Raw genomic sequence first — 11,685 nt, 5'->3', positions numbered from 1 at the left:
GAATACAAAATAGAAAAGAAAAACTACTATTAAGGGTGTAATTTTATTTGTAAGATTTGGATTAAGATTCGGGTGTAATTTGTTTAGAAATTAAAACGTCTTTAAAGTTTTACTACGGTTAAAAATGAGTTAGATTTTTTGGGATAAATTAAGTTTTGGGTTAAGATTTGAGTGTAATTTTAAAATTTTATTTAAAAATTAAAACGTCTTTAAAGTTTTATATTGATTAAAAATGAGTTAGATTTGTGTTTTTTTAATTAAAAAAGTTAATTTGCCAAAGTTATAATAAAGATTTCCTAACAAACTTTAGAAGGATCATTTCAGATGTTTTTTTATTGAGTCAGGTTTATATTTAGAATCTATTCTTCTTGCCTAAACAAATTAATTATACTTTTTTTTTGTGAGTAGTTATTGATAGAACTTCTGTAACAAACTTTTGCACTCATTACATGCTAATCTTGTTCTCATTGCCGCTCATTTTCCGATTACGAACCCTTCAAAACCTCCGCGAATACGGCGGTGACACACTCAACGCCATGCCTCAGGTCAGATCCCCATGGTTTGTTGTTTTTAGCTTCTAATCTTGAAGTACTCAATCATATTAAGCTAAATACATTTTGAGATGATTTTGTTGATTGTATTGGATTAGGATTTTAAGTCTTTTTCTATATAAAATGTTTTTATCATATTCAATCCAAACAAGTCTTGTGGTATTCAATTAGGAGAATCAGAAATTATTAAATTAGATGTATAAAACTGATGGTATTGATTAAGAAGTTTTTGTCTTTTGTGAAATTGAGTTCATGAATTCAAAAGGTATTGTGTATTGAGGCCAATCCAAGGTTTTCTTTGCATGCTTTCAATATAGGAAACAACTTTATTTCCTAATGAAATTTGGTTAGGATCACAAGCTCTCTGTGGTACCAACACCTCTGAAAAAAGGTGTGTCCATGTTAGTGTCGGTGTCCGAAACCGACACCGACACTTGTGATCACATCTAATTTATCATTTTTTAAATTATTACCGGTGTCAACATGTCGGGATCAGTGTCAGCGTCGTGTTTTCAGTGTCCGTGCTTCTTAGATCTGAAGTTGCTTGATACAACAAAGTGATGTTGCCATACTCCGGTTAAGAGGGATGTCATGCAGTTTCTTGATGATTTTTAGCATCAATATGGCTTTTTTTTTGTTGGAATTTGAATACATCAAGTAGTCTAATATACAACAAATAAAGAAATGGCATAAAGATTTAACTAAAAGACAGAATTAATGTTTCAAAATTTAGTATTAGATATAAGTTAATGAAATGCTATTAGTTATGCCATTATTGGAGTTTGGAGTATTTCCACACATATATTCAAAAGGAAAAAAATACAAAAAATTGTAGAATATAATGCAGTGTATTCAAATGTGTGTGGAAAATTTGTTACAAGCTCAAAGAGCTGAAATAGACAACTGAACTGATAGGTAGAGACAAAAGGAAAGAGCAATCTTATTGAACGATATGAATATGAATGAATCTACTATTTTTCGATACTTAACCAAATGACTCTACTCTAATTAACTAACTACCTTAATTATTTCTAATTGCTTCAATTCTCTTTTATTCTTCATCCTAACAGTCTAAGACGAGCTTTTACCGTGTCTAATATGACAATTATTTTGAGGTATATATGGTTCCATGGTTCCTATGTCGTCTGTTGTTATATGTACTAGTACTTCTTTTGGTTGAGAAGCCATTTCCTGTGAATGCTCAGGTGTATCACTGATGCTCACATCACCTGATCTCGAAGAAGAGTCAGTTACATCCTGTACCTTGTTTGAATTGTCAAGCTTTTTGCTACGAATCTGCTTTGCAAATGTAATAACCGCTTTCCACACCCTTTCATCACTTGGTGTTCCGTTGCCTTCTGGTGGAACGTCTTCATGTGATTCCCTGGATTTTAGACACTTGATGGCTGATATTAGTACACAAATAGTAGAAGTGGCACCAGAGATGACATATAGAGCCCATAAGCTTCCAAGATTCAAACTATCCGAATCACTGGAGGACGTCACGTTGGAGCAATCTTGTGATGTAATTAACCACTGTTCTTCCAATCTCTTCAATTCTGCCTTTTCTGAGAGATGTAATATAGCTTTAGAGAAATCTCTGGTCAGTGGAGAGCCTTTCTGGAACATCTGCATTAAGTTATATGATTTTAATTATATATAACCGCAATTGCAATGCTAAAATTCATAAATAGTTTAGTCTAACAAAATAATTTATTTTTGTAAAGGGTAAGGAAGGGCATTAACGAGTTAAACTGTATCATCACTTACAAAGCCCAATCCTCCAAATCTATTTCTAGGAATGAAGCCGGTGTATTTCTTGCAGTATTCGCTAATGAATACTTTTTCATATGGGAGCTCAAGAAAAGCAGCTGCTATGCTGTTGTTGGCGAATGCTTCATCATACTTGTACTCGTTGGTTATGTTTATGATATTCTCTGGCTTGAACTTTTCAACTTTCTCTAGGAACGTCCTAACAAATGAGTCGCCGTCACAACCAACTTTCTTGTTGTTGTTCTTCAGCCATTGAATGTCCGTGACTTTTGGTCGCAACTGCTTAACTGTGAGCATTGAAGAAAGACTAGCTGTGTAGCATGAGGTGAGAACCAATACAAGAAAAAGCCACGAGAACATCACCACTCGAGTTAAGTTGCTGTGCATTTTTTCTCCTGCAAGATGAAAACTAAGACATTACTTGAGTAAATTAATTCACTGTTTTAAATTAGGTGCTTTCTTTAACAGGATTATATGTTTTTTCATATTGTTATTTTGCATCAAAATGACAAGGAAGTTTGAGATTGATACTCACTATGAGCAAAGAACAGAGAGGAAAAAGTAAACCAAAAGGCTGTGCTGAGCTGGAGCTTCCAGTTTCCATGGAACTCTGGGTTGGGTTCTCTCTCAAGATACCAAACAACTAACATTGTGTAAATCAAGATTGCATCTGTAACCAGCCACAATTCCCAGGTAAATGGCTTCATAAACATCCATGCTGATTCTCCAGACTTCATTGGAACTATCATTGACAATCCTGATTCTGCATATGGCACTGTAAAATCCACATACTTCAATCTTTCCTCTATTATGGTCATGTCTCCAATAACAGCATCAAAAGTCTTCCATTATTGTTTAACCACACATAAACAAAAAATCGTAATCAATAAATAAAAAAATATTGTTTCTCAAATTTCAAAGTAATTAAGTTGCATTTAGTACATATTATTAGTTATTCCTAATCGCTAACTATAAGTATCTTTGTCATATTTGATAGGGAGGACAATGATAATCATAGAAACCAAAATTAAACATTTGATTTCAAAGAAAAATAGATTTAATACCTTGTTATAGACAAGCTGAACCAAATCGTTATAGGTTCCATTGATGGCATGATATTTATATGGAAGATCGTACCCCAGAAGTTTCTGTACTTGCTCGAAAATGTCAATGCAAAATCCACTATATTTATCATCCTTTCCATTATGGCCATACTCAACCTTGACAAACTTGTAAAACGAGGTTCTGCTTCTGACTGCAATTTTCAATGGATATTGTTTGGTAGGCATGTTCCACCCCTTTGGATCGCGGTCCAAATTCCCAGGCCAGCGTACACCCCTGAAACATTCTGTATTTCCAGCAACCTTGTTTCCACCTTGTCCGGTATGGAGGACTGTTGTGAAGCCATGTTGTTGAGTCCAAAAGCATAATTCCTTGTAACTCTTCCCAGCCACATTTACAATTCTTAATACAAGATTCTTCTGCATGAGTTGTTCATCTTCAAGTTGAATATGGCCACTCAAACCAACGAAATTGCTAGACTGTATTTCTCTTAGCAAACTCTTTGGGCTGCTATTGTTTCTACTGGTCATTCTGTCGATTGCTTGAGTTACAATATTAATGCTATCATATGCTTGTAGAGCATAAAATCCTGGGTATCGGTTATCTTCCTCTGGATTCTTTAACCAAAAAGTTCTCCTGAACTGAGCCTCAAAGTCTTGATAATCCTTGCTTCTCTCTGAGTAGTAGGCTTTAATTCCTAAAGCTCCTTCCATATAGGAAATAGCAGATTTATCGACAGAGTCCATCAAATTTGTTACGCTCTCTGGGATTATCCAAACTGATTCTTTACCCACCAGTCCAACTTTTGAAGCTTCTTTGAACAAATGGATTGTCATTTCTAACGATGATTGCAGCACTATGAACACCCGAGATTGTGCTTGTTTTAACTTAATCATCTCTTCACTAACTAACTCTCCTGGATCATGTATAGAAGAGATTGGGGGAAGGACTAAGCGGTGTTCAATCATTGAATCCACATCCTGAAGGGCCTCAGCTAGCAGAGCTAGCATCCCATAATCTCCCCCGTACCCGTCATCTTCGTAGATTACTACTACTCTTTTCCAGCTATATGCCTGCACTATGTCTGCAATGCATTTTATATATGATGTACCTTTGTTTGCTTGTCCCACCAGAAAAGGCCATCGAGTTTTCATCAATGGTGGCATTATGGTAGGTGCTGCAAAGGATATGATAGGAACTTGAGCTTTGCTTCCTATTTCAGCTACTATACCTGCTTCTGGCCATGTGTGCATCCCTATAATCACTTGCACCTTTTGCACCTTAATCATCTCTTCAGCTGCAATTAAAGATCTCACATGCTTCATTATACACATGTAAGAAAGTTTAATGTTTTTTTTCTCAAAAAATACTAGATGTACTAACCAAGTGTGATGGCCCTGAGGGTATCCTTGGCAGAGTTCTGAAAATAGAGAGCCAGGTTGTATTCCTTTGAAGCGATGTTGTATTTCTGGGCTGCAATTTCCATGGCTACTTCTTGTTCTTTCCCAATACGAGAATTAACATCAATGGTCACCCCAATGGATATAACTTTGTTTGTCTCATCTCGGAAACCAAAAATGAGAACAGAAGGAGTGAGTAAGAAAAAGAATAGCCAAACTCTTGCTAGTGCTTGAGGAATAGTTGAAAGGCAATGCATTTTGCTGCAATATCTTTTGCTCACATAATCTACTAGCCTTTGTTGGAAACTGTGCAGGGACTAGCTGCCTATATATTACATGATTACCTAGAGGAATTAATATTACTCAATGCCGAGGATTTTTGGAGTTACTTTGGTTGTTTCATGGAAATTTAATGTTTGACTTTGTCAATTATGATGTTGACTCCATACTTGGAGACAAAGTTGGGTATAAGAAGAGAATAAGCAAGGCTTGCAAGTTGCTGAGTTATTAGAAGGAAGGCTAGTCATAACACCTCATAAGGGAGGGAAAAGTAATTGTAAGGATCAACGATTTGTTAGATGGGATAAATCTTGGATTTAGAGATGGTGAAAACTTAGAAACAGTGCTCTAGAGTTTAGACACTGCTCTTAATATTATTCACTAAAAATAGAGTAGAACTGTCACAAATTATGTTAGATGCGATAGAAATTGTCAATGTTGAATATGATTCATAGTTGTTGATAAGCGGAAAGGGTCTATTGAGGAAAGCAAGAGAAACATGTCCTTAGGCTTGGTCCAATCATTTTTTGTGGGGTTGGAAGTCATCTGCGGTACAGTTTAGAGGTAATAAAAAGAAAATGTAGTTCAGGGTGTAATTAATATTAGCCAAACTTTGTTAGCATACAGCGTGCTCATTGTTTGCGTCTATTGTTTCTTTACTCTGTTAAGCCGGATTATTGTTCTAAAAGTCTCCTTAATTAAATAAAAGCTGTACTTTTGTATGAGGAACAATAAGACCAAAATATGTGCAGCATTACACCTAAGTTTTATCTGCTTATTGGAAAACCTATTAGGGAAAAACTAATGTTAAATCCAAGTAAGAGTAAGGGTGGTTTGATAGTTGGAATTTAGGAGACAAAAAGTGGAGCGATAGAGAGGTGGAGAGTTTGATCCGCATTCAAAATAAAATTAAGAATACTAAGTAGTTGATAGAAATATGAATTCATACTTCAAAAATGACAAACACTCTCGTGCCACATGTAAGAACGCGTGCTTATTGTCTCATACCGACACACAAGTGTATGATAGGACAAAAGATTATATTTTCTAAATTTAGGATGTAAGTCTTCTAAAAGATTTGAAATTTAGGATTCCTTGCTGTCGGGATTTCCTGCATCCACACATTCAAAATGATGGTAGTCTGTTCAAAATCAGATGGTCTAGATTCAAGTTTAATTTATTGAATTATAAAATAAAAAATCAGAAAATAACGTCTTTAAATCAACTAGAGATAAGTTGATCCAGTCAAAATGGTAATCTTAATTTCATTTAGTGTTAATTTTATGTCATTTCTAGAGATAAGTTGAAAGATCATCAAAAATGGATGCTTCTTGGAAACACAGATTCTTGTTGGATTGGCCAGCTATGAGAAGTGGACCTCAAACTAATGACATTTAGGCTTTGATATGTGGCCACAAAATTTAGGACAATAGATCATAATAAATGACTTTAGAATCTGAATAGGAAATTTGAGTCTGAAAATTTGTAAGTATATACATTCCCCCGGAGGAACTGGTCATATAATTCAACATGCATACTCAATGTTAAAATATGTGAAAATGATTGTCCTGCAATTATCAGCCTTATATTTATCATTTTTTAGTACCTTTGTGAAATGTCATACTTTAATTACATAAAAATAAAGATGTATACCTCAAAATAGACGGCTGAGAATGAAGACAAATGTAGAGTGATATATAATCCCTTGTGCAAGAAATTTAAAATGTCTCTTGACCATACATTGTAATAGTTGAATTTTGCAAGTGCAGCATTGCGCTTATTGTAGGAAGAACTTTTTTCCCATACTGAATCATATATAGTGAGGTGAAGAACTGATGATATTGCATGTTTTTCAGGAGGAGACTGATGAAACGAATCACATTAGATACTAACTTTAAAATACATATATTTGTGTTAAAATTACTATAGGGTTTTCATAATTGCTACTACTACAATTGTTAAAATTAAACACATAAAAGTTGGAATGTATATGGTTAGCTATTACATAATATGAATTATATCATTTCTATGGCATGGCAGCTGATTGGGAGTGAGGAAGATCGCCCTGTTCATCAGAAATGCTTATACTCTCCAATTTTGGTGAATTTCTACGACGTACACCTTCTTTTACACGTCCACCAAAAGTTGCAGATTTATTTAATTTAATGAGATTCTCAATGTTTAAACCTGTACCAACTCTAATTGCTCTCTGAGAATTATTATTATTATCATCATCAGATTCGGAGATTACACTTCCTTGAGGAAGTTGATCAGCTTCTTCATAGTGGTTATGGTTACGTAAACGCTTCTTCAACAAAGCTAGTAGTAAGCAGATGGTGGATGTGGCAGCACATATGACATAGAGTCCCCAAAATTTGTCAAGAGTCAGACTCTCAGTTTCTTCTGGAGATGGTGAGTTGTTTGAGCATTTATTGGAAGGTGTTAACCATATATTTTCCAAATCTTTTAATTTTCCATTTTCTGCCAGTGTTAAAATTGCTTCAGAAAAGTCTTTTGCCATTGGATCGTCTTTTTGAAAAACCTGCAAAATCATAGAGCATGAAACCAAACATGAGTATGCAAAACTAAAATAGATACTAATGTACTTTGAAAAGACAACTATTAACTTTTTGTAAAAGTAAATTGTCCAAAATAAGAAGTTTTAGGCACTGACAAATCCCAATCCTCCAAATTTATAGGCTGCTGTAGTTGAAGTGTATTCTTTGCAGTATTTATTCAAGAAAACCTTCTCGTATGGGCTCTCAGCAAATAGAGCAGAAATTTTTTTGTTCTTGAATTTATCCAAAGTGTCTTGTTCATCCCCAACTTCTACAACTTGATGCGTAGAGAATTTATACACTTGGATCAAGTAGTCCTTTACAAAGGTACTAGTGTTATCACAACCAACTGATAGATTGTTTTGTTTAAGCCATTCAATGTCTCTGTCAGACCTCAATTTTTGGACAGTAAGCAATGATGAAAGATTTGCAGTGTAGCTTGAGGTCAGAACAAACACAAGAAATAACCATACTCCAACTACTACTCTTGCTGAGTTGCTGTTTATTTTCTCCTCTGGTATGCATCAGAAACAATTAACTTGTTACTATTAATTAGTTTGCAAAAGTAGGATTTTCCAAATGAAGAAGCAATATTTATTAAATTTAACATCTCAAGCTTTTCTAAGAATTAAACTTTGTAAGTATTGCAGCTCAGAAGTTCCATAACAAAAGTTATTGACTTCTAATCACTAAAGAGTTGAAATGCTTTTTCATATTTATAGAATAAGTGGAAAATGGTAAATATTGTTAAGAGTCTCTTGTTAAGAATCTCAAACTAAATAGATAGATAAGGTCTGAACATAAGTTTATTATTGGGAGTATTCACCTTACTAGTTTTGTATTGAATTAGTTGTGTCACCTGCTATCAAATCACCATTATTGAGTCATGCTCTAGATGTTTAGCTCTAAGCTAGATGAGGGTGTTAACAGCCTCACATTGAATGAGGTAAGACATGAACTTAAGTTTATAAGAGGAGACAGTCCTCACTTTACATACAGATTTTGGAAGAGGTGAACTAGACTCAACCCAAATTCTAAAGCGTTACAGTAAATCAGAAAATTTTGAACTTTTGTAATCTATACTTACTCTGTGCAAAAAATAGAGAAGAAAACGCAAACCATAGAGTCGTGCTGATTTGTGTTTTCAATGGTCCACCAAATTCAGGATTCAAGTGGTGTTCTAAGAACCAAACGGCAATCATTGTGTAGATTAGGATACCAGTAGTTGCAATCCACATTACCGAGCTAAATGGTTTCATAAACAACCATGCTGAATCTTCAGTTTCTGCTGGAAGTATGAGTGATAAGCCTGATTCAGTATATGGTTGAGTGAATGATACCTCTCTTGCTCGTTTGGCAAGTATTGTTACATCTCCTACAATAGCATCATAGGTCTGCAATAGTATTAGCTTCCTTCTTCCATTTTTGTTTGGAAAAAAATGAAACATTTTCATTTGTTCTAGTGCATGTTTGGAATCGCGGTGACACTTATTTTTGTTTAAACTTAAAAATGTAGTTTAGGCCAAAATCATGTCGCATGCCTAGATTTTTGTCAAACTCACCGTCAGTCCCAACATGCATTGGTTTTGAGAAAACATGATATTTGATCTACATGCTATGTAATGTTATGCCATTTATGTGTGAAATGTATATATTGAAAGAGACAAATGAAATTGTGAAACAAAAATTAAAAAATACAAATTGACAAAAATATAATGTTGAGTTTACCTCATCTTTTACTTTAAGCAAAATATCATCAAAAGATTCGGAGAAAGGGATAAAATTATAGGGAAGACCAGAATACTGCTCACTCAGAATTTTTCGGATCTCTTTAAAAAGTTCAATACAAAAACCGGTAGGAGTTTGATTTTGAGAGACTTTCACAAAGTTATCAAATGCGGGATTCATAGGAATTGCAACTTGTAAAGGGTTTGTATCATTCGGTATTTTCCATTTCTTAGGTAGACAGTCATTTGATCTTTCTTCTTTAGTACCATCATTTGTTTTCTCTCTAAGAGATCTAGCAAACTTCAACTTTGGTGTCCAAAAGTCCAATTCAGTATCTTTCTTATCATTATCAACCACTTTGATGACTCTTAATATTGGAGTGTAGGATAGTTGTCTTTCTTTGAATCTTATATCACCAATTAAGCCATTGAAATCGGAGGATAACATCTCCTGCAATAACGTCTTTGAGCTACTAGAATTAGTATTCATTTTCTCCAAAGCCTTTGTGACAATTGTGATGCTATCATAAGCTAGCAAAACATTTGATCCTGGTTTGAACTCAACTTTTTCTGTATTCTCAGCTTGAAATTTTTCCTGCAAATGAGTATAAGCACTAGAGCTTGTAGAATAGTTGGTTTTGATTCCCAAAACACCTTTCATAGAAGATAAAACAGATTTATCTACATTCTCCAACATGCTTGTAATCTCCTCATTGATTATCCAAGATGATTCTTTCTCCAATAATCCAATTTTCTTAGCTTCTCTAAACAAATGGTTCACCATAGGTAACGATGCTTGAAGTACAACAAAAACCCGAGATTTTAACGGCAACAACTTCAGCAATTCATCAAGAACAAACCCTTTTGGATCAGATAAAGAAGTGAATGGTGGAAGAGCTAATAGATACTCAATCTGCAAGTTAAACTTTTCGAGAGCCTCGGATAAGAGGCTTAACATTCCAGATTCGCTACTATAAGGGTTGTCTTCATATATAACTATAACTTTCTGAGAGTTGAAAGCATGAATCATATCAGCTATGAAGTTCATTTGTGCAGAAAGATTTTGTGACATTTGAATCAAGAAAGGCCAACGAAGTTGCACTAATGATGATGGGACTGATGGTGGAGAAGAAAATGAAATTATTGGTACTTGAAACTTGGCTCCAAGGTCAGCAACAAGAGCTGCTTCTTGCCATGTTTCCATGCCGATAATCACTTTAACTTTTTCTTTAGTGATTAATTCTTCAGCTGAAAACCAATAAGAAGCAAGATATTATCTATAAGTTTCTGTTTGGATAAACAACTTAAATAAGTGCTTATTATATAAGTTGTTTTGTATAGTAAAAAATAAAATTAAAAAGTACTCACCAACTGAAGCTGCTTGTAAAGGGTTTCGACCAGAATCACGGAAGAAAATTACCAAGTTTTGATTGTTGTAATGGATATTGAAACTTTGAGCTGCAATTTGCATGGCTGTTCTGTGTTGTTTACCTGTTTCAGAATTAACATCAATGGTCACACCAATACTAGTTGTATTTTGGGAACTATTGGCAAGACTTTGGAATAAAAAAAGTGAGATTATTAGAGGATAAAAACTCATGTTGAAGGTTTAACTGTAGTATAGATAATAATAATACTCAGAATAAAAGATGTAAGATAGTTATAATAGGCATGATAAAATGGAAGTGTAGGATATGGATGTTCACATTTATATGTATGGTGGAGGGAAAGGTCAATGGTCATAGTCATAATTTTAAAGTTGAATAATCCTAAGGATTGAAATGGAATGTTAGTGAATTTATGAGAATGATTTTGTTGTTAATTTTAACCTGCAAGTATCTTGACTTGTACTCGTATGTAGATTTTCTATGAGAATGATTCTGCCTTTATAATATCAACATTCTAGTTAACTATCTTGACTTTTATTATCCTCAACACGTGACTAGGTGGATAACATAAAAACGGTAGAAGTTGTTTAAATTATGTACGCTATCGTCATCAATGTTATTGTTTGGCACATAATAAAATGTCATATCACCATTATTATAAGACCATTTTCAACGGTTTTCTTTTATAAAACATATTTTAAATTTTACACACTACTATTAAGCAATCTCTACAATGCTAAGTTGTCATTTTGACTTGGTAAAACACTCTCATATAAATCTCTAATTATGTCAAATTTTATTAAAATTAGTCTTTCCGAGATTATACATGATACTAATAGATTAAATATTGATAAAAGTAATAAGAACATTAAATATAGAGGCGTTTGTGATATCCTACTTATTCATTTTTAATAATAAGGTGAATTTCAATAATTTGAGTTAACTAA

General features: G+C 33.9%; 2 protein-coding genes and 1 long non-coding RNA gene across 9 annotated transcripts; 1 reads left to right on the top strand and 2 right to left on the bottom strand.

Annotated features, from left to right (window-relative positions):
• The first annotated feature begins 325 nt into the window (after nt 1-325).
• LOC127081285 (uncharacterized) lies at nt 326-10,633 on the top strand. 7 transcript variants are annotated; one of them, XR_007788087.1, is made up of 9 exons: nt 326-545; nt 2,279-2,459; nt 2,574-2,694; nt 2,793-3,017; nt 7,106-7,180; nt 7,304-7,477; nt 7,795-7,950; nt 8,033-8,140; nt 10,137-10,340. It is a non-coding gene; the product is annotated as an uncharacterized LOC127081285 (long non-coding RNA). The 7 variants fall into 7 exon arrangements; XR_007788086.1 differs by having other exon boundaries at nt 7,765-7,950; nt 8,057-8,140; XR_007788082.1 differs by having other exon boundaries at nt 7,765-7,950.
• LOC127081267 (glutamate receptor 2.7) lies at nt 1,384-5,622 on the bottom strand. The gene is made up of 5 exons (XM_051021540.1): nt 4,770-5,622; nt 3,389-4,683; nt 2,860-3,166; nt 2,322-2,719; nt 1,384-2,180 (listed from the first exon to the last, which is right to left on the bottom strand). The coding sequence occupies exons 1-5, from the start codon at nt 5,041-5,043 to the stop codon at nt 1,623-1,625; spliced, it is 2,832 nt and encodes a 943-aa protein (XP_050877497.1). The 5' UTR covers nt 5,044-5,622; the 3' UTR covers nt 1,384-1,622.
• Nucleotides 6,947-11,132, bottom strand: LOC127081277 (glutamate receptor 2.7). The gene is made up of 5 exons (XM_051021552.1): nt 10,719-11,132; nt 9,352-10,598; nt 8,711-9,017; nt 7,740-8,137; nt 6,947-7,607 (listed from the first exon to the last, which is right to left on the bottom strand). The coding sequence occupies exons 1-5, from the start codon at nt 10,948-10,950 to the stop codon at nt 7,092-7,094; spliced, it is 2,700 nt and encodes an 899-aa protein (XP_050877509.1). The 5' UTR covers nt 10,951-11,132; the 3' UTR covers nt 6,947-7,091.
• Between the last annotated feature and the right edge of the window lie 553 nt (nt 11,133-11,685).

This window comes from Lathyrus oleraceus, chromosome 1 (genome assembly GCF_024323335.1).
Source record: "Lathyrus oleraceus cultivar Zhongwan6 chromosome 1, CAAS_Psat_ZW6_1.0, whole genome shotgun sequence".
Lineage (NCBI taxonomy): Eukaryota > Viridiplantae > Streptophyta > Magnoliopsida > Fabales > Fabaceae > Lathyrus > Lathyrus oleraceus.
The sequence above is the reverse complement of the archived record's forward strand: the minus strand, read 5'-3'. Positions and strand labels throughout refer to the sequence as shown.

Excerpts from the sequence above, each read along its gene's own strand:
- LOC127081267 (XM_051021540.1), bottom strand. The coding sequence starts at position 5,043 with ATGCATTGCCTTTCAACTATTCCTCAAGCACTAGCAAGAGTTTGGCTA. Across the intron at positions 2,720-2,859 it reads CTCTCTGTTCTTTGCTCATA|GAGAAAAAATGCACAGCAAC; the intron begins GTGAGTATCAAT and ends TTCATCTTGCAG. Across the intron at positions 2,181-2,321 it reads GATTTGGAGGATTGGGCTTT|ATGTTCCAGAAAGGCTCTCC; the intron begins GTAAGTGATGAT and ends AACTTAATGCAG.
- LOC127081277 (XM_051021552.1), bottom strand. The coding sequence starts at position 10,950 with ATGAGTTTTTATCCTCTAATAATCTCACTTTTTTTATTCCAAAGTCTT. Across the intron at positions 9,018-9,351 it reads TGCTTAAAGTAAAAGATGAG|ACCTATGATGCTATTGTAGG; the intron begins GTAAACTCAACA and ends ATACTATTGCAG. Across the intron at positions 7,608-7,739 it reads AATTTGGAGGATTGGGATTT|GTTTTTCAAAAAGACGATCC; the intron begins GTCAGTGCCTAA and ends ATGATTTTGCAG.